The 20,090-nt window shown below is 35.6% G+C and overlaps 1 protein-coding gene across 3 annotated transcripts; it reads right to left on the bottom strand.

The window, feature by feature from the left end:
• Window positions 1-1,837: 1,837 nt before the first annotated feature.
• Window positions 1,838-12,815, bottom strand: LOC110018841 (cystinosin homolog). 3 transcript variants are annotated; one of them, XM_020716300.1, is made up of 9 exons: window positions 12,596-12,815; window positions 12,368-12,500; window positions 10,891-10,980; window positions 10,659-10,783; window positions 10,430-10,472; window positions 3,049-3,166; window positions 2,900-2,949; window positions 2,455-2,643; window positions 1,838-2,025 (listed from the first exon to the last, which is right to left on the bottom strand). In XM_020716300.1, the coding sequence occupies exons 1-8, from the start codon at window positions 12,712-12,714 to the stop codon at window positions 2,497-2,499; spliced, it is 825 nt and encodes a 274-aa protein (XP_020571959.1). In that variant the 5' UTR covers window positions 12,715-12,815; the 3' UTR covers window positions 1,838-2,025; window positions 2,455-2,496. The 3 variants fall into 3 exon arrangements, with proteins under 3 accessions (XP_020571959.1, XP_020571957.1, XP_020571958.1); XM_020716299.1 differs by lacking the exon at window positions 1,838-2,025 and adding an exon at window positions 2,313-2,355; XM_020716298.1 differs by lacking the exon at window positions 1,838-2,025 and having other exon boundaries at window positions 2,290-2,643; window positions 12,596-12,814.
• Between the last annotated feature and the right edge of the window lie 7,275 nt (window positions 12,816-20,090).

Here is a 20,090-nt window from a genome sequence, read left to right as displayed (position 1 = left end):
GAAACAATATAAAGAATGTAATATTATAGACCATACAGTATGAAGTCTGTCCACAATGTCCCAATTGAAAGATAGTGGTGTGAGTGTCGGATGGGTCATAAATAAACATGGATGTATGTTCGCTCTTCAATGATGATCTTCACTTTGGTGGTCAGTTGAACACTCACTAAGAAGGTTGGTAGGTCTCTTTCAACAGGTCAATCTGACAGTCGATACATGACAACTAGCACTTAGGTAGGTGAGATCGACAAGTCACCTTAGTAGTCAACATATGGTAGTTGTAATTTAGAGAAGATGGGCCTTTTAGGCATATGAGGCATGTTAATATATGTATCAGACCATAAAATCCATTAATTGGTGTAAAACTATGTATTTGAAATGATAGAGATCCACTCATTTCCTTGTATGGAGAAGATGAGGTGACAATATTTGGACTAAGCTACAAAGATAGAAAAACAATAGTCTAAGGATAATAATCGAGCTCATATTCACAAGCTAGTAGTTGGGCTACAACAATCACAGGGCAGCAATTGGGTAGCAACGACCACTAGTGGTGGTATACAACAATTGTTGTTGGTCATAGGTTTCAAACTTTCTCCAAAAGTATAGACTTAGCTCTTAGCTTCTTCCTACCTCCCATATTGAAAATTTGATTCTATTTATAGAGATTTGAAAAAGATTTTTTTAATAAATTTACGCAAACACTCCCTTGGTGCATAGTTCATTTGATCATAAATCTGCTTTTACATTTAAGTGTCTTAATGACATCGGAATTGAGAGTGTGATTGTTTTAACTTACTTATAAGCCAAAATACTCAATTTTATTATGAGCATGCTATATTTAGAAATAATCTGACATTTCAATTAATATTTTAAGGTTTCTAATCATAAATCAAATGCTTGATTTGAGCTCGTTTGAGTTTAGGCCAAATCACTTTCAATGTTGTTGGGTTCTTATGATTGATATATTCAATTTAGCTCTAAAATTATTGAATTCTACGCTTGAATAATCATGAATTTATTTTTGAAGAATTTATTATATAACATGCATCAAGTTAATGCTCCCATCAATTAGATTTTCCGGTGACATATCAAATGTCTGAATTCTTAAAATGACATCAAAGTATTCCTCTTATTAATTTTTCTTGAATAAAACATAATTTTTCATACATGCATTTTAATGTAATAAGGGTAATAGAATATAATATAAATAAAATTTAGGTGATGAATATGTAAATACAAATGAATGGCATATATATATATATATATATATATATATATATTAAGCCCACAAACATAAAATAGAAAATAAATTGTATAGATCATAAAATGAAGATTAGTCTTTCACTTTGATTTGAAAACGCATGATAAATCATGTGCAGCCCTGAATTTAATCCTATTCATATCAATCAGCTCACGAATAAAATTAATAAAAATCTTATTAAATTGAATTAAATCAACATGTATTCAGTCCAATTAATTTTAAGTTTATTTTTGTACGGGGATGGTATGACATTTATTTATTCTTGTGTTACAGCGGACTCCAGATCAAATTAGGCTCAAAAGGGGACGATTCCATGATCAATTAGCCCCTAATTCGCCTTCTGAAGTGTAAACATGGAATTAGATGCAGATGCCCCTTTTCTATTACTTTCATGTTTTAGTATTTGAATGAAAATTTCCTCAAACCACTTTATTAAGTCTTTCAAATCTGATACGATATTGAAAAATTCATTTTATGCGGTACAAAAAAATATATGTTTTTAAGTTTCTGCACAAATTAGTGGAAAATAAATGAAGAATTTTCAAATGTCATATTCAAATGCTAATCTTATCCCAAATATATGTACATCCCCAACGCAGCCTAATTTACACGAAGAAAACACAAAAAAATCTGTTGTAGAGTAATTGACTGAAGCTTGTTCCCCATCTCAACTACACCACTACATATTACGTGCATGCACTTAAATTTCATGCATTTGACAGTCAAATTTATCGAGCATTGCCCATCGATTCCGTTTCTTCCTGCCATTTATAAAGCATATTATGCATGCAAAGCCAAAACTTCTAGGAAATATGTGCAATTCTTGAAAACTAATGGCTCTATGTGAAACTTTAAAACATTCCCCTAAAACCTTCAATTTCATCTTTATGTATCACTAGAACAAATATAACACGATCGCACATCCCTCGCACCAGCCAACAAAGAGATCATTTGTGGTCGCATTTGTTTTTTTATTTTTATTTGCATTATTAAATTATGATTTGAAGCAATACATATTTGGCATATTTGATGAAGATATGATTCTTATTATAAAAACGCAAAGTTTGTACACGTGAATGGGGTACTTCTGCCTTATCAAACAAAAAAAAAGGGAACAATGAAGAAGCTAACGTCTTCCTAATATATTACAGCTGGAAAAATAATTGTGCTGAAATATAAATTTGAGTTACCTTATCACAGGGCTGTGTGGAAGCACGAACAATAATTTTTTCTCAAGCGGACTCCTTAGAGTCCTCCGGAGAATTAATAAGTGGAGCGTTAGGTCCATCAGAAACTGATTGGGCAGCTTCTTCGTTCTTGTTGACAGGATAAAACACGTAATGCTGTAGTATGAAGAGGATATCAAAGAATACAACCTCCTATTTAAGATAAAAAAAAAAAAAGCACAATAGGTTAGAATTAAAAAAAAAAAAAAAACTCCAAGAGAGAATCACGGTGCTACTTTGCAAGTTTCATTTACTCAATCAGTTGATTTGGATTGAAAAGAACATTAATCTTAGTAACTAAATGGAATCACCCTCTTAATTCACTTGTCTTTTACTAGAGGATTAGAATCGTCAATGGATCTTAAAGGTAGTGGTGATTATTTTAGGAGGGAGATAGAGAATTATGTACCAGCGAAAGCAGGGTCTTCCCTATATTGCCGTAGAAGTTTACCCATGTATCTGTACAACAATAAGAACAGGTTAATGAGAACAGAATTTCAAAATAAAAGATTAAAAGGGTGGGTTGGAGCTTCTTATTTAAAAGCATGTTGGGCATACTTTGGTCTATAGACTGAACAGACATTTGGACAAAGTTGAGCAGTCCACCAGTTAGATCAAGCAAAATATTCCCAATGCTCCATCCTACTGTGCTCTTGCGTTTGAAGTTCATGAATGCCTGTAATAGCAACCCTGGTGATCAACACATCTAGATGCATAAAAAGAAAATTAAAAAAGATGGATTAAGGAGCTCCTGAGTTAATCATGCATGACAAGTTGTATTAATCCCATTTTTGTGAAAAATTTACTTTTGAATTTTATGAAACAGCGGCAGGTCTCGACATTTGAAATACCTCGTGAAATTTTAGAAAAACCACAAACACCGTACAAGAATTATAACACTTGCCCAACTTATTATTTCCTACAATGAATGAAAATAAGATAGATAGGCAATTATATAGGTTTAAATGCTATCAAAATTGAAAAAATATTCAAAACAAGAGGAAATGCTGATAAACAATAATATTAGGGACACAAATATTAGGGGTATAAAAAATGGACCCACATGCCAACTTGACTCGAACCTGGCTCATAAAATCCAATTTCGGATTGACCGAATTAAATTTTGGGTTGGGTTCAAGTCTAAAGTTCCAAATAGTTTAATTTTTTGGGTCGGCCAAACCAAAATTGACCTAAATATAACCTGCTAACCAACATTTGATTTGAACTTGACTTGAAATTAACCCGAATTTGACCCAAGTAACTATTCCACATATATTAAATAAGTCGAATTCTGCTTAGTCGGGATGATGGCCGGTTGGGTTCAGGTCAAACTTTCTGATTCAATTAATATTAGAGTCGTGTTCGAATTGAACGCTTTCAAATCGAGTCAATTTTGGGCCAAACTCGAACCCGACCAATGAATCTGATTTGACAGCCCTGGCAAATATTAAAAAGCTTTAAATCATAAAAGAATATGAAATTTGTTGATGGTGTTGGACAAACTTAGATTGTTGTAGTACATCTGTATCCTTATGAACAACATATTAGTCATATAATATGATGAAGGCAACTCAGGTGTACAATTTAATATGATGTACATTACAATTATATACAAAGGAAATGAGGATTTACATATCGCACGTTACCGATTTATTCAATTTCTTTAAATATAAATAAACAATACTTGAACTTAAAGCCAATTAGATAAAATGAACAAAATAATCCGAGAAAATCAGCAAGGATTTAGGTTCACATAAATCAGCAGCAAGTTCGATGTGATTTTTCCAAATAGGAATTCCAATGTGTTAAATTTTGAAAAAAAAATCTATCAAACCAATATCAAGCCATGTGGATGAAATAAAAACAAAATTTTGAACGAATGAAGATAAGAAAAGAAAAACTATGCCCTCATACTGGTACAGGAAGATAAGTTTCCCTGATATTAGATGTCACATTTGTAACGCACTCAAAAGGATTCAAGTATTCAACTTACACTCACAAAATTGAAAATTAAAAAACAAATTTTAAGTTGGCCAAAAGTGAAAAATTACATGCTTCAGGACATATTCCTCACCCTCTAGCTAAAGGATGTAGTTTGCAAAAAATTAACTGTGTTTGAATTAATCCCAAATTTAATTTTGATAACAATTTGAAAACTCCTAAAGAATTATTTGATGAAAAAGCTTGTTATTATATTCAACATATGTGTTTAAATAGGCCTTACAATGTTTAACAAATAAATCCAATAAAACCCTCTTATTACACATAACACAACACTCCATTGCAAGATGGGCAAAAGATATTCACTAAGCTAACTCCACTAAACCAAGTCCTTTGGTGAGGCGGTCAGCCACTTGCTCTCCAATAGCTACATGATTTATTTCCAACAATCCATTATTCAGACTTCTATTATCCAGCTTCTCCTTGATGAAGAACCTATCAATCTCCACATATTTAGTTCTATCGTGTTGAACCAGGTTGTTAGCAATGTCGATTGCCGACTTCTTGTCACAACACAACTTCATTTAAGTTCCCTGATCCACTTTAAGTTCAACCAACAAGTCTTTCAGCTACATCATGTCAGCACCTCTTAATGGATGACCCTATATTCTGCCTCTGCTGTTAATCTTACTGCAACTGACTATTTTTTGCACTTCCACGAGACCAAGTTGCCACCTACAAATATGTAGTATCCTGATGTGGATCGTTTGTCATCATCACAACTTGCTCAATCAAAATCACAAAAGCAGATATTTAGATACCCATTCTTCCTAAGTATCAACTATTTCCCTGGTACACTCTTCAGATACCTCAGAATTTGATACACTTCATCCATCTGGCTCTTTCTTGGATCATGTATGTAGCGGCTCACCACACTTATTACAAAAAAGGTATTGGGTCGAGTGTGACAATTTAGATTAGGCGGCCCACCAGCCTCCAATACCTCTCACAATTAACCGATTCATCTGACTCTTTAATGAGTCTGATCTTCTGATTATTTGGAGAGATTGCATGTTTGCATCCCCACATACATGTCTCCGTGAGAAGTTCCAGTACATAATTTCTATAGAATAGGACCATCCCCTTAGTTCTATAGGTTACTTCAATCCCAAGAAAATATCTGAGTTGTCTCAGATCTTTTACCTCAAATTGTTTCCTCAATCTTCCCTTTAGTTGAGCAATCTCTGTCTCATCATCACCAGTGATGATTATTTGATCCACATACGCAAGTATGGTAGTGTGGCCTTCATGTTGCCGAACGAATACCGTGTGGTCTGCATTGATCTGGTGATATCTCATATCAACCATCGTCATTCTAAACTTGTCAAATCATGCTCAAGGGGACCGCTTCAAGCCATACAGTGACTTCTTGAGCCCACACACCTTGTTCACTGCTAAGATGTATTGAATTCTGATAGTATATCCATATATACCTCCTCCAGTAACTCCTCATTAAGAAAAGCATTCTTCAAATCTAGTTGGAAGAGTCATCCACCATTCACTACCAGAGAAGCTAGTTTCCTCGCCGTGCTCATCTTTACAATTGGAGCAAATGTTTCGTCATAATCAATGTCATACGTCTGACTGTATCATTTTGTCACTAGTTGTGCTTTGTACATTTTCACCCCCTTCTAGAATTTTCTTTACAATGAAGATCCACTTGCACCCAAATGTCTTCTTACGTGCTGGTAGTGGTATAATATCCCATGTTCGGCTTTTATCAAGAGCTCCAAGCTTTTCATGACCATTGTTTTTTATTTGGGATCCTCTTTAGCAACCTGCCAAGACTTGGGTATAGAGACAGAGTCCAATGATGTAATGAAAGTTCCATGCAAATATGAGATGTTAGAATAAGAAATAAAGTTTGCAACGTCAAGTTACCAACCAAAATAGTATGGATCATGTCCTGCATTGCTGCGGGAGGTCCTCCTTTACGTTGGGGGGCAGGAGTAGACCGGGGAGGAATAATATCACCTGTAAGTATTGAATCAAATGTGGATGGTGTAGATGTCTTAAGAGTTGAGAAAGAAAGAGACGAGACTTCTTGGCATTGCAGACTATGTTCCCTCAATCTGCATCTCCATATGTACACCCTTAAATCACCTTCAACCTGAATCACACCACCTATGGATTCATCCCACATCACAAGACATGACATTGCTCCCACATGTACCACTCCATCATCACTACTACTCACTCTCTCTTGCCTCATATCTCTAGTGTTTGTTGAGTCGTTGATTGGTGAATTCACCTTCAAAGTATAGTACGGTTCAAACTATTTGAATAACAAATCCATACTCACAAAGACTCTCTTCTCAATCAGACTCCAACAAACATAACCCTTCTGAGTAGCATAATACCCATGAACACACATTTCACGGCTCTGGGATCTGACTACCCTATAGATGGTTGTTGTCTTTCACAAAGCATACATATTCAAATACCTTCAATGGAAGGATATCACTATTGTCTTCTTTCAACATCTGAAAAGGAGACTTTCACTCCAGCACTTCTGAGAGCATCTTATTAATCAATTGAGCGGTTGTCAACACCGTTTGCCCCCCATAAATACCTTGAGGCATTCAATGTCATCATCATGCTTCGGTTTACCTCTAAAAGATGTCGATTATTCCTTTCTGCTACTCTATTATGTGCTGGTGTGTATGAGAATGTGGTTTAGTTTTGTATCCCTTGAGCTGATACTAGTTCTCAAATGCTTTGTTGATATATTTTGTCTCATTATTAGTTCTCGATGCTTCACAACTGCCCCATAGTGGGTCTGGATTGTCTTGTGAAAATCTTTAAAAAAAACAACCACCTAACTCTTCTGTTTCATCAAGTATATCTAGTTAACACAAGAAAAACAATTAATAAATGTAGCAAAATAACGATAATCATTCATAAAACTATTAGGTCAAGGTCCCCATACATCAAAATGTATCAAATCAAACATATCGGAACTCCTATTCCCAAAACTAATATATGAGCTTCTAGTGAGATTGTCAAACTCACAAGCATCACACACCAATTTCTCCTAATTTGCCTTTTCATACAAGGATGGATACAAATGATTTAATAGGATGAACGAAGAGTGTCCATGCGTCTATAATGTAGCAACAACATAGCCTCCACACTCCTCTCAGATCCTATTGCTCCAACATTCTCAACCATGGATGCAAAGGCTGAGTCCATCTCCTCTCTATCGAGTCCACTATGCCATGTGTCAGTCCTAAGTTTCCAGCCAGTCCCCTTCTCTTGTAAAATTACTTTTGGAATATCAAATGAAACAACACATTTTAATTGGAGTATAATGACACTACTAGATAAAAACTCACTAGAAAGAAAGAAGCATATAAAACATTAGACAAAATCATAGAATTAATACAACTCATTGTACCCTTACCGCCCATAAGTTGTATTGAACCATCAACAATCTGAATGTTTTCTAAAATTACTAGGTGAGTATAAGAAGAGAACTCACTAGCAGCACCTTTCACATGTTGAGATGCACCATAATCTATTATTCATTATGGTGAACTTTTGATGGATATAGAGGTAAGAACAAGTGTATCACGAACATCTTTAATTTAATGAGCATAGCTAGCAATGTTTCACTTAGATGATGATAAAGTGGATGCATCCTAAGTGACATCACATGTCGCTCTCTACTTCCTCTTCAACATCTCCAGTAACTCGTAATCCTCATCGGTAAAGACCACCCCTATTTTTCCCTCGCTCTCTGCTGCCATCGCACTTGCGTGATAGCCCCCTCTTTTACTCTTTTGGCTTCCACAATTACGACCACTGCCTCTAGATTGTCCACTTCCACACATCCCTCTCTCTTTGGGTAGATTTGAACGCGTATTGCTCAGTTTTTCCACTTCTGAGCAGTTGTAGCACCTATGGGTCTCTCCCTGAGCACATGTCCTACCTGAGCTCAAGACAACCAAAGCTGATCGCATTCCTGGAAGTCCACTCGGTTGATTCGGAACACATACTGAGGCAGTGGCTCTCGTCAAGACACTAGCTCCTTGTATGTGCCCGACCAAGACCTTCAGAACTTCAGGATCCATCTTCCCTAGAAGTTTTAATCCTTTCTGAGCAGTTGTAGCATCTATGGGTCTCTCCCTGAGCACATGTCCTACCTGAGCTCAAGACAACCAAAGCTGATCGCATTCCTGGAAGTCCACTCGGTTGATTCGGAACACATACTGAGGCAGTGGCTCTCGTCAAGACACTAGCTCCTTGTATGTGCCCGACCAAGACCTTCAGAACTTCAGGATCCATCTTCCCTAGAAGTTTTAATCCTTTAGCTCCCATATATCTCCGTCAACAGGCATCCACAATCAAAGGATCCATATTTAGATCACACAAAGAAGAGAGCGAGGTAGCAACAGAAGCCCTATCACTCAGACAAGGCAAAAAAGACCTTGATACAAGCTTTAAAACCTTCACTGTTTCTCTCTGACACCCTCATGACAAAAGAATTCTGAAAGTCCTAATCCTCACTGTTGCCTCTCCTGTTCACGCGAACCAAACACACGACTGTTCCTACCTTCCTTTTTTGTCATGCTCCACCTCTATTCACGAAATCAGCGTCGAAAACACCTTATTTAGTGTCGCACTGCCATCTTCTTCTATGTTGTCTGTCTCATGCACGATAGAGGAATTCTGAAACTCTTAGACCATACAGTCCCGCAATCCTTCTTCCTCCCTGTACCGCGATATGTTCTTCCCGAGTCCGCACGAAGATGCCGAGCCTCTCTACCCGAGCCTCGCACAGAGTGGCCGCGACCTTCTTGCCCGAAGCCTTCACCCTCCTCTGCTCACGCGCCAAGTGCCAGCGGGGGAAGCAATGTCGGAATCGCAGCACACAAGAAATCGCAGCGCGCAAGGAATCGAACCTCACTGCTGCTCGATCCAAACTCCTCACTCCGCCGGTGACGTGCAAGCCTCACCGCTCCTTTCCTTTTCACGAGAGCCAACCGCCGAAGACCCAGCCTAGCCAGTCGGAGCCTTGCACAATCCCGGCTCTAATACCATAAAGAATTATTTGATGAAAAAACTTACTATTTCATTCAACATATTAAATTGGTGTTACAGTGTAACAAATAAATCCAATAAAATCCTCTAAGTATACAACCCAATAAAATCCTCTAATTACACAAAACTCACAACACTTTCAACATTCTTATCTACAGCCGAATACACGGGACATAAACCTTAATCCTAGAAGCCAATAAAATTCCAAAATCCCAAGCAAGTATATATCCATACGCGTGTGCTCAACCAACAAAAATCACCAAGCACAACACCATAAATGGTTCACATGCACCTAGGAACCGCACAAGCTATAGGAATCATAAAAAAATATCCACTGATAGTAGGAATTGTAAGGAGTGCAGAACAATAAATCCTAACATGTGCTCAATATAACTCGAATCAAATAGCACATCAAATCAAAACCATGATTTGAATTAGCAGCACTAAATGAATAGTTCCAAAAACAATTCCTAATGCCTGATGGATAAATCCAGCAGCAACCATCATATAAGATCCCAATAGAAATTCCACTGGTAAATTCTATCACCCCAACTTGTTTAAACAAAGAAGCCAGCAACCCTAATCCTTCATAGTAGCTAATCGAAACTGAACGAAGATTGAAACCGTATCAGGCAAAAATGAACAAACCTAAAGCTAAGAAACAAACGCAAATCTCTTAGTCATTATCACTGACATGATCTTCATTATATAACTAACAACTAAAACTATTCAATTTATATAAAAATATATTAACTGTGCACTGATCATTGTTTGATGTGAAGCACCGATGAAAATAAAGACAGATTTTCGTGAAATTAATTGAAAAAACGCAAAAGAGCCTTATTTTTAAAAGTTTTTTTTTTTTTTTTTTTCCTTGAAATGACAAGAGCCTTACCTGGGGGATGTACTTAATCGCTGTCATGATAACTTGTAAGGTGCTGAAAATGCAAAATTTCCAAAAAGTAATTAAATAATTTTGCCATGCCTTAAGTAAAGCAATTGCTCAAATGGCGACTAAATGGTATGCATTCGTTGAGAATGAAAAACCTTGAGGTTATCAAACCCAAATAATTACTAATTATTTTAAATTATAAAGATCACCATTTTGGAAGAAGAATGCTTACTTGAACACGGAAACAAGCCATAGCCAAGAATGCTTAGGCCATGCAACAATTAAGGAAACTAAAGCAGCTGCCCAGGCAACGGAACTGATCAGTATGCAGCTCTTTGACACCTTCTGATTTCCTCTCTGTACATGCAAAATTAAAGTCAAAGCAATTATTAAAAACTTTTATACACAAATGAAATATTCATAAAAGGTAAGAGAATTGAAGTGGGAGAGGAAATGGCACTCACGTCATATATCAAAACTTGGAACAAGGTGAATCCTGTCAATAAAACTGCATGTGTTGAGAAAGCAACATCATTTGCTGCCACAGGAATCATCTGTGGAAATCAAAATCATTGAGTCAGACAGCACAGATAAAAGCAGAGTTTTGGCAAGCATATTGGAAAAAAATATATTATTACTCTAGCCTAAAGATATTAAATGACAAAACATGATAATCAAGAATAACCTACAACATTTAGTTCAGAGATTAGAATATGATATTGGCTTCCTCTTTCTAAGCTATCAAACACCAAGTTTTCTGTATCCTCTCGAGTCCCACATAACTCACAAAGCCTAACTAAACCTACCCTAATCAACATCTAAATCCAAATAAACCAAAATCAATAGATTTTTTAGGAATTGCCTTCAGAGTCTCATTTCTATGACACCCCTCAATAATCCATGTGGGTTGAGTGAGGTCTTGCAATACCTAAGTCCACAAATGATAAACCTATCAGTTTTTATCATAACTTTAGGCAAACAATGTTATTATGCTTCTTGAATCCAAAACATTGTTTGTCCAATAATCTTGTGGTTTGGAAGCTCCCGCTTGATAGAAATTTATCCCACATTTCTCCTTCAAGTTCACCAATATTTATATCCATAGTTACTTTCACTGTGCTGAGATTTGATGTTATATACAAGATGTTATGCTTGTTTCACATGAGGCTTTTTTTTGTTATTATTTATTAATTTTTTTTTACAATACCACTATGATAAATGGAATGCTTAAACGTAAGAGATTCTCCATGCTGCAAATTGACATATGGCAACCATCTTCAAACAAATAGAAGATGAAAATTAGGTCTTTGATACCCTCCTAATGAAGCAAATAACATGTTCAGAAGTTTTAACAATAGAATAGGGAGGATATTATTTTTTATATCTAGGCTAGGTATGAGGTATTATAATCCGCATGTCAGGATCAACAAAAAAAAGGACAATAATAGATAAGATACAGTGTTAAGCAACTATCTGATAATTTCCAGAGAATCCAATGAGTGCCAAAACTGAAATACAAAATTCGATGCCAAGTAGGCCAAAAATATGGTTTGATCAAAGAAGGACAATAATAGATAAGATACAGTGTAAGCAACTATCTGATAATTTCCAGAGAATCCGATGAGTGCCAAAACTGAAATACAAAATTCGGTGCCAAGTAGGCCAAAAATATGGTTTGATCAAAGAATTAAACAAACACAATTTACCGCAATCATATTAAACATAACGAGATATCGGAACAATAGACTAATCATTACCTACGAGATTCAAATCATGAAAACCCAAAGAAGCTCATCCCACATAGCTATAAGAGATATCACAATAACCCAGTTTATTCTCCCAATAGAAGGAAAATTTTCAAAAATGAAGAGAACCAGCACTAGTTGTAAACGGGATCGAGGAAATAACGTACAAGGAGAATCAAATGAAGCGTCTACCAACCTCATCATATCCATATTTCTCACGGTACTGCCTCTGGATTACAGGGCTAAAGAAAAGCGCGGCGTTATAAATCAGATATGAGGAGTGCTTCGTCAAATTCAGCACCAAGAAATCAAAGTTCAATCCGACCACGCTTCAATCACAAGCACAAAAACCAAGTTGAAAAAACAGAATCATCTAATTTTGATCTTTCTTTCAAGGGGCAGAAATGAAGACAGTTAGTCCGACCTTTTGCGTTTGAAATTGAGGAGAACTTGAGGGTAGAAGCTGAAGGACCAAGCGAAGAACGCGATCCATCCGAGTACCTGGTACGTTACTTCAAGATAAACGGAATTCCACGCCGCCATTTTTCTCTATTTGGTACTCTCTTCCTCTCTCTCTCTCTCCCTAAAGAAGAAAAAGGAAAGAAGCTCAACGTGCACCAGCTAGTGGGGTTAGCGGGAGTTGCAGGCAACTTTATAATAGTATTATAATAGGAAGTTTGCAGCTTTACAGAAAAACCATCGCCTTCCCCTGTTATTGCCGTTATCTGTTCTAACCCGGACGCTATTTCGGCTTAGTACATGTTAGGGAGAATAAAAGTAAAATAAAAATTATTTATTAGAATAATTCAAATATGAATCTCTAATTGGAGAGAAAATCATCTATCAATAACATCAAAAATCATGCACGATAGAATTTTTTATCACAATAATATGAATTTTTAATACAAGTCTATATATTTTATTTTAGGATAAGAGTAAAGATTGTAGTTGTTTGAAGAAGCAGCTCTAAAATCACTGTAGAATAAGTTATTATTCAAAAAATTATAATGATTATTATTAAAAAAATATTAATTATTTCATACCGTGTAAAATTTAATGAAAAAACATTACATAATATGGCTACTTGCATTGTATAGCGAAGTAATTGATTATAAAATAAATGCAAAAGAAATATCGAAGACAATTGTGTAATTGTATTTAAACCAAAGTGATTCATTCGTATACAACCATGTGTTGCCTTTTAAACTCAAAGAAAGAGCAATTCTTATGTAATTATATATATCATAGAAAAAAAAATAGTTTCTTTCAACAATTTGATTTGAAGTAAATTACTAGCTTTGCTTGGTTGCATCAAAGAATCTTCTGTTCAAGCATTTCCCAGGGTTTTCTCAGGTGAGCTGATATGGCTGCCTTTTCGAAGAGTATTGATTGGTTGCTTTCTTGTCCTTAGGATAGGGCACACAATACTGAATTGTAAAGAGGAGATCAAAGAGCACAACTACCTGCAATTGGTTAGGAGAAGAAAATATTAGTAGCAAGTTCTCCAAAAATAAAAAAGGCAACATGCTTTGTAATGCAAAAAAAGAAAAAATCTTGCTAATGGATATGCCGAACTAATTAGGCAAATTTATAAATGCAGACATTAATTCTTTTATTCCAAATAGTTAGATTTTGTAGTTATTTGAAGAGTAGAAAGTAAGAAATCCAAGTGTACATAAACAATGAGTCACTCGGTGTCTCGAGAAAATCCAATGAACTAAGAGACAAGAAAATACACCAAAGGAGGACCCGTAGAAGGGAGATCAAAAGTCTCATCACCAGAAAATCAATGAACTTAGTTGACCAAGTGGGTATCCTTTAAATCGGGACCAGAAGCCGATCAGGTGTGGGCGGCCCGAGCCACAGACCAAGATCATTCATGCCGAGAAAAGACATCAGCCCAACTCTCCCCCAAACATTGTTTGTCATCTCATACGAGCCTCCAAGTCTCTTCATCAAGAGGCCAAGAATTTTATCACAATATACTCAAAGAGAATCTCGGAAGACTCTCTATCAAGGAAATAATTACCTGTGTGATTACAGTGCTCACTACAAGAAAATTACGGATTAGAGTAAGAATTAGCGTTTGTCTGATTTGTGTCGTTTAGAGTCATTCATTGTTTTAAGATTGAAAGTTTTGACACAGATGATTGCGTCGAGCCGTCGACACTGAATCGACGCAGTAGAGTCATAATTGTCTAACGCTAAAATTACTTAATAGCTTTGGAACATTCCAACGATATGGTGAACGTAAAAGCCCTAAAAAGCCATCCCTCCCAATCGAAACTTCATTTCCTCCGCATTTCTTTTCAGTGCAATGCAGGCGGCGAAACCGAAACTCCTAGGCGAATCCGGCAAAATCCAGTGATTCCAGCCACCTCAAGCGACTTCAGAAACATTTCCACCAACCAAATCTCTCATCCGACAAGGTGAACCCCTTCTCTAAGCTTTTGATAAGTTTTTTTCTTTCTTTCTTTCTATGCTTTTGGTAAGTTTTTTCTTGAAAATTTCGGTTTTAATTTTTCCGTTTTAAGTATATTTCATGTTTAGGAGTTGGATATGTAATGAATATATTTGACGTTAGTATTATGTGAAAAATCTTTTTTTTTTTTTTTTTTTGGAAATTTGAAGTTTAGGTGTTACATGTATAAATACATAAGGATTGTGTTACATGCATGTATATTTTGGAAAAAAAAAAATCATTGTGTAGCACACATGCATGTATATTTTGGAAAAAAAAATCATTGTGTAGCACACATGTATATTAAAAAAAATGTGTAGAATCTAAGTTGATTACCTAAGAATTGTTTAGCATGATAGATTTAGTGAAATTTTAAAACTTAGGCGTTAGACATGTAAATGTGTTAGAACTATGTGGTATGCATGTAGAGAGAGAGAGAGAAACTTATAGTTGTATACTATTAAATGTAGTGATTCTAGTTTATATCAAGCTAAGCACAAATAAACCTCACTAATTATGTTGAGGAAAATCAACATAATTTCGAGTTAAATAAAATTATAGTAATTATCACGCTACTAGATTAGAACAGTAAATTCATCTTCTAAATCATAATAGTGGACGTGGTCTTTTTAAAGATTAGACCTTGACATTCCCTTACGAACACTAAAGGTGCTATTTGCCTCTTGCATGTCCCCTCTTTGCAACACTACTAGCAAAATGAGTTAAGAAAGGTAGAGTTATACATAAAAAGACGAAGGCATGTTGTATAAAAATGATCTCAATCAATAAGATTTAAATGAAAAATATGACACTCAGTTGGACTCAATGACATTGTACTAATCTATAGAACTACATCTATGATGTAGATGTATATCTAAAATACGAGATCATTAATGTATAATATATCATATCTAAGAAGACAATTACTTACTAATGAGTTTTTGGTTGGTTGAGGAATTCATGCAGGCATCATGGCAACTCCATGTTTACCATTCAGAATGAAGGTTTCGCTGTCCCAGTGCGAAACACAAGAATCAAGCGTGCCTAATGCCTGAAAAGGTGAAGTTGAATTTATAAAGTATAGGATTTAAACCTGATTGTTGGTATTGAACTTCACATGGTGAATTTGAATCAGATGTTCAGTATGATCTTTTTGAAGCCTCATCAAGTTATGCCCTTCCAACGGTTCCCTATTCTGGCATATATGAGGAAATGATTGTTGATGTCGGCAGAGCTCATTTTGTTGGAAGTGTGATTGGTGATGATCAAGAACCGAACATTGAGATGCAACAAAATTTTGAATTATTAAATGTTGCACAACATCCTTTGTGAGAATGATGCACTTCATATACGAAGTTATCAGTTGTTTGAGAATGCTGAGTATCAAATTTGATTTCAATATACAAAGGTAATGCTTCAATTGGGTAGCAACATTATTAAAGGAGATGAACTCTACAGAAAATTTAGCCCCATAAGATTTGTATAGAACTAAAAAGTTAGTGTTGAAGTTAGGGCTGCAGAAGATACAAACTTCATATTGCTGATATTTTCAAACCAAGGGCGACAAAGAATAAAAATTAGAAAAATATTATTTACAAACATTTCTTTTACTTTCCTCTCATTCCATAGTTTCAATGATTCTTTGCTTCTATGCCCACAGTTCCTCACATGATATGGCATAATATCGGATCTGTTGGTGATAATACAATGATTCATCCTTCAATTGGTGAAGCTTGAAAACACTTTAATAACAGGTATCCTTATTTTGCAGCAGAATCACATTACATTAAGCTTGATTTTTGTATGAATGGGTTCATACCTTACAATTAAGCTGCAAAACCCTATTCTTGTTGGCTAGTTATTATCATGTCATATAATTTGCCCCCTGTTATTTGTATGACTATGTCTTCCTTATTTTTAATGTTGATCATATCAGACCCACATAGCTCAAAGGATAAAATTGACGTGTATGCCTCTTATAGATGAGCTACATGTAATATAAGAAACCAGTGTGTGGCTTATGATATTACAACAAAACAAAACTTTCACCTTATAACTGCTCTTCTTTTGACGACCAATGACTTTATGGCTTATGGGATGCTACTGGTTGGAGTACAGGTGGGAAATTGGTCTGTCCCTATTGCATGGACATGTGCAAAGCATTCACTATGAAGCATGGAAGAAAAAATTCCTTGTTTGATTGTCTTCAAAGGTCTTAGCATGTGATCACCCATTCAGAAGGAATAAAAATGCATTTTTTTAGAAATAGCTTTGAAAGGTCAAGCTATATATTGCAGGAGATCAATGAAGTGTCAAAGATCACTGAGAGTCTGGAACAAGCCTCGAGTCATCTTCCAAATTCTAGTGTTACACATAACTGAATGAAGTGAAGTATTTTTTGGAATCTTGCATACTGGATTACTAACCTGATTAGATATAATCTGGATGTTATGCATATTGAGAAGAATTTTTTTGATAATATATTTAATACTGTTTTGAATATCAAGGGGAAAATAAGAGACAACATCAAAGCAAGATTGGATCTGAGGGAATAGTGCATGAGGAGATGGTTAGAACTACATGAGACAAATGCGGGTAAAATAGTAAGTCCCAAAGCTGCATATTGTCTCACATTAGATCAATGAAATAATATCTTTGAGGGTTGCATTCTTTAAAGTTTTTGAGTGGTTGTGTTTTAAAAATAAACCGATATGTTGATTTGGGAATAGGAAAAATATTTGGTATGAAGAGTCATGGTTGTTATATTTTCATACAGTGTTTATTACATATTGCATTCAATGTCATGACAAAACCGGTACTTGATTCGTTGATCAAAATCAGTACATTCTTCAAGGAGTTGTGCACGAGCACTTTAAATGTTGATTCTCTAAGAAGTCTTGATGCGAGTATTGTATTAATTCTATGCAAGCTTAAACAGGTATTTCCTCTCAGTTTTTTTGACTCATTGGAACATTTGTCCATACATTTGTGTTATGAGGCTATATTGGGTGGTCCACTGTAATACAAGTGGATGTACCTTTAATAAGAATGACTTTTTATTTTAGAGTGAACTAGTATCTTTTTTTTTTCTATTATTCCAGTGCAATACAGGTGGATCGTTCGATAAGTGTGGTGCAACCATCCCATAAAGGTTGTTATGAAGCATTCAGTAACTCATAGAACTGTCGTAATTCGTTATTTAGTGTTTTAGCTTTGTGTTAAATGCTCCCGACAAATTGAGCTCTTTAATCATCATGAAGCATTTATTCGTAAGTTTCAGGATCAAATTCCTCTGCATGGTGACATAACTTATCGAGGCACCTCCTTGATCGAACTGAACTTCAGGTTCTTGCTCACCATGCGTAGTTAAGTACCAATAATTAGGTTTGATTCTATTACGATAAAGATCAAACTTAACTTCTTCGGGTGACAAAAGTGCTTGATTTTTATGCTTCGCACAAGGACACCGAAACTTACCCTCAAAACGATAGATGAATAGTTGTGATGCCACCGACACAGATTCCTCAACACTATTCAAGAACTCGTCTCTTAGTCATTTTCGCCATGGATATAATTTGTAACTCGTTTGTGAGTCCTTTTCGTCGTGGATATAATCGGTTATACATCCAAGCTTTCAAATTATAGATATCCATCTACAACATAAATATAGTTTTACAGGCTAGTGCAACTACTACAGAAATAGAAATTAGTCAATATATATAGTAAGAAGTCGACACTGCTTAGTTAATCAACCAACTGCAAGCAACCAACTTGAATTCTGTTAATAACAAACACATCTATATTACCAACACTTCGAACAAGCCCGATGCACTCATCTACTTTAACCAATCAACATTAATTCAACTGATAACATCCCTATCTTTATCACCCTCACTTCGAAGATTTGATCGATCAATGCATTCCTCCAATTCAACCAACCAACTTCAATTTTCCTAATAGCATTCCCATCTATATCACAATCATTTTAAACAATAGACCCGGTCGTGGCATTCCTCCACTTCAACCAACCAACGCGAATTCTAGTAATAACATCCCCTTCTATATCGCCATCAATTCGATCAATTCGAACAAGACCCGTTGCATATATTGCTTCACTTCAACCAACAAACTTGAATTCTACTAATAGGTAAATACATACCACTCAATACTTATGTACATACATAGCTAACCCTATGCTTCAACTTTTATAAAGATTGCATACATACCACTCAATTCTTATGTATATACATACCTAACCCCTAAACTTCAACTTTTACATACATAACAGACACCTAACACCTAAACTTCAACTTTTACATACATACCCATTTGCATAACCAAAAAAAAATTTAAATGAAAAAGATTTAAAGGCTCAAATGGAATTACCTTCCTAAATGTTTTTTAATTGGAGCAAAGCGAAAGGATGAGAATGATGGGAGTTTCAGTGGTCTCTATAAGCTGAGTGTCGTTACCTTCCCAGCTAAGCTAGCTAGCCCTAATGACGACTATATCGTGACAGGTGATGGTTTTGAGCGAAGCCGTGAGGGAGAGGGAAAGGAGAGAGTGAGGGATTTTAAGCAGACAGAAGGACAACAGAGCGCAAAGAGGAAATAAATAAAATTTATGCTCGCTGGATGAGAATATTAGGTGATTTGCGTCAGATTTTTGTCAGATTTGCGCCTTAGTTTGACACTAATAAGTAAAGGTTTTGTGTCATTTATTCCGACGCAAATACGACGCAAAAATCGTCGTTACTCTAACAAAATTTCATCATTTTCAATGTGTTTTTTCCGTCAAAATTTCGGATACAAATCACACCAAAATTCGGTGCAATTATTAAAATTTATTATTCACTGCTTAGCTCCCGCAAATCTGAAGCTAATATTTACGTCGGAAAATTTCGACGCAAATGTTGGACATTAATATTGGCTTTTTATGCAGTGGACGCTAATTAGCATCCGACATGGTCGATATTAATTAGCATCCACCCATATCAAAGCTAATTAGCATCTGTTAGGTTCGACGCTAGGGCATCGTTTAGTTAACGTGGAACTTTTTTTGTTGTAAATTTATAGTGACCGAATTTTTTGACTCAAATGAGGACGCAAAAAAAAAATCCGATGTAAATGTCGATGAAAAATCAATTAGTGATGCCTATTTTAACGTCAAAATTATTTTAACCCTAATTGGGCTTGGCATCGAAAATATCCGTCACTAATTGAGCATTTTTTTGTAGTGAATTCACCCTCTACCAGACAAATTGGTTCATTTTACTGATGAAAGTTCATCCTTCTGGGATCAATAATCAATAGCCAAAATAGAGAAATTGACCAGTGGAATCAAGCCGACCGAGCTAAGTCTAATAGACATGAATATCATCAAAAGCTGACAAGTTGCCCTGTGCAGCGTAGTCGGATGGACGAGTCTTGTCCAACCAAAGCCCTTTGATCTCCACTAA

This window comes from Phalaenopsis equestris, unplaced genomic scaffold (assembly GCF_001263595.1).
Source record: "Phalaenopsis equestris unplaced genomic scaffold, ASM126359v1 Scaffold000036, whole genome shotgun sequence".
Classification (NCBI taxonomy): Eukaryota; Viridiplantae; Streptophyta; class Magnoliopsida; order Asparagales; family Orchidaceae; genus Phalaenopsis; species Phalaenopsis equestris.
The sequence above is the reverse complement of the archived record's forward strand: the minus strand, read 5'-3'. Positions and strand labels throughout refer to the sequence as shown.

What these genes read in the sequence shown, in the direction of transcription:
- LOC110018841 (XM_020716300.1), bottom strand. Translation starts at nt 12,714, where the DNA reads ATGGCGGCGTGGAATTCCGTTTATCTTGAAGTAACGTACCAGGTACTC. An exon ending in AGAAATATGGATATGATGAG is followed by an intron (nt 10,981 to 12,367) that starts GTTGGTAGACGC and finishes TGATTTCCACAG; the next exon opens with ATGATTCCTGTGGCAGCAAA. An exon ending in TGTTCAGTCTATAGACCAAA is followed by an intron (nt 2,950 to 3,048) that starts GTATGCCCAACA and finishes ATTGTTGTACAG; the next exon opens with ATACATGGGTAAACTTCTAC.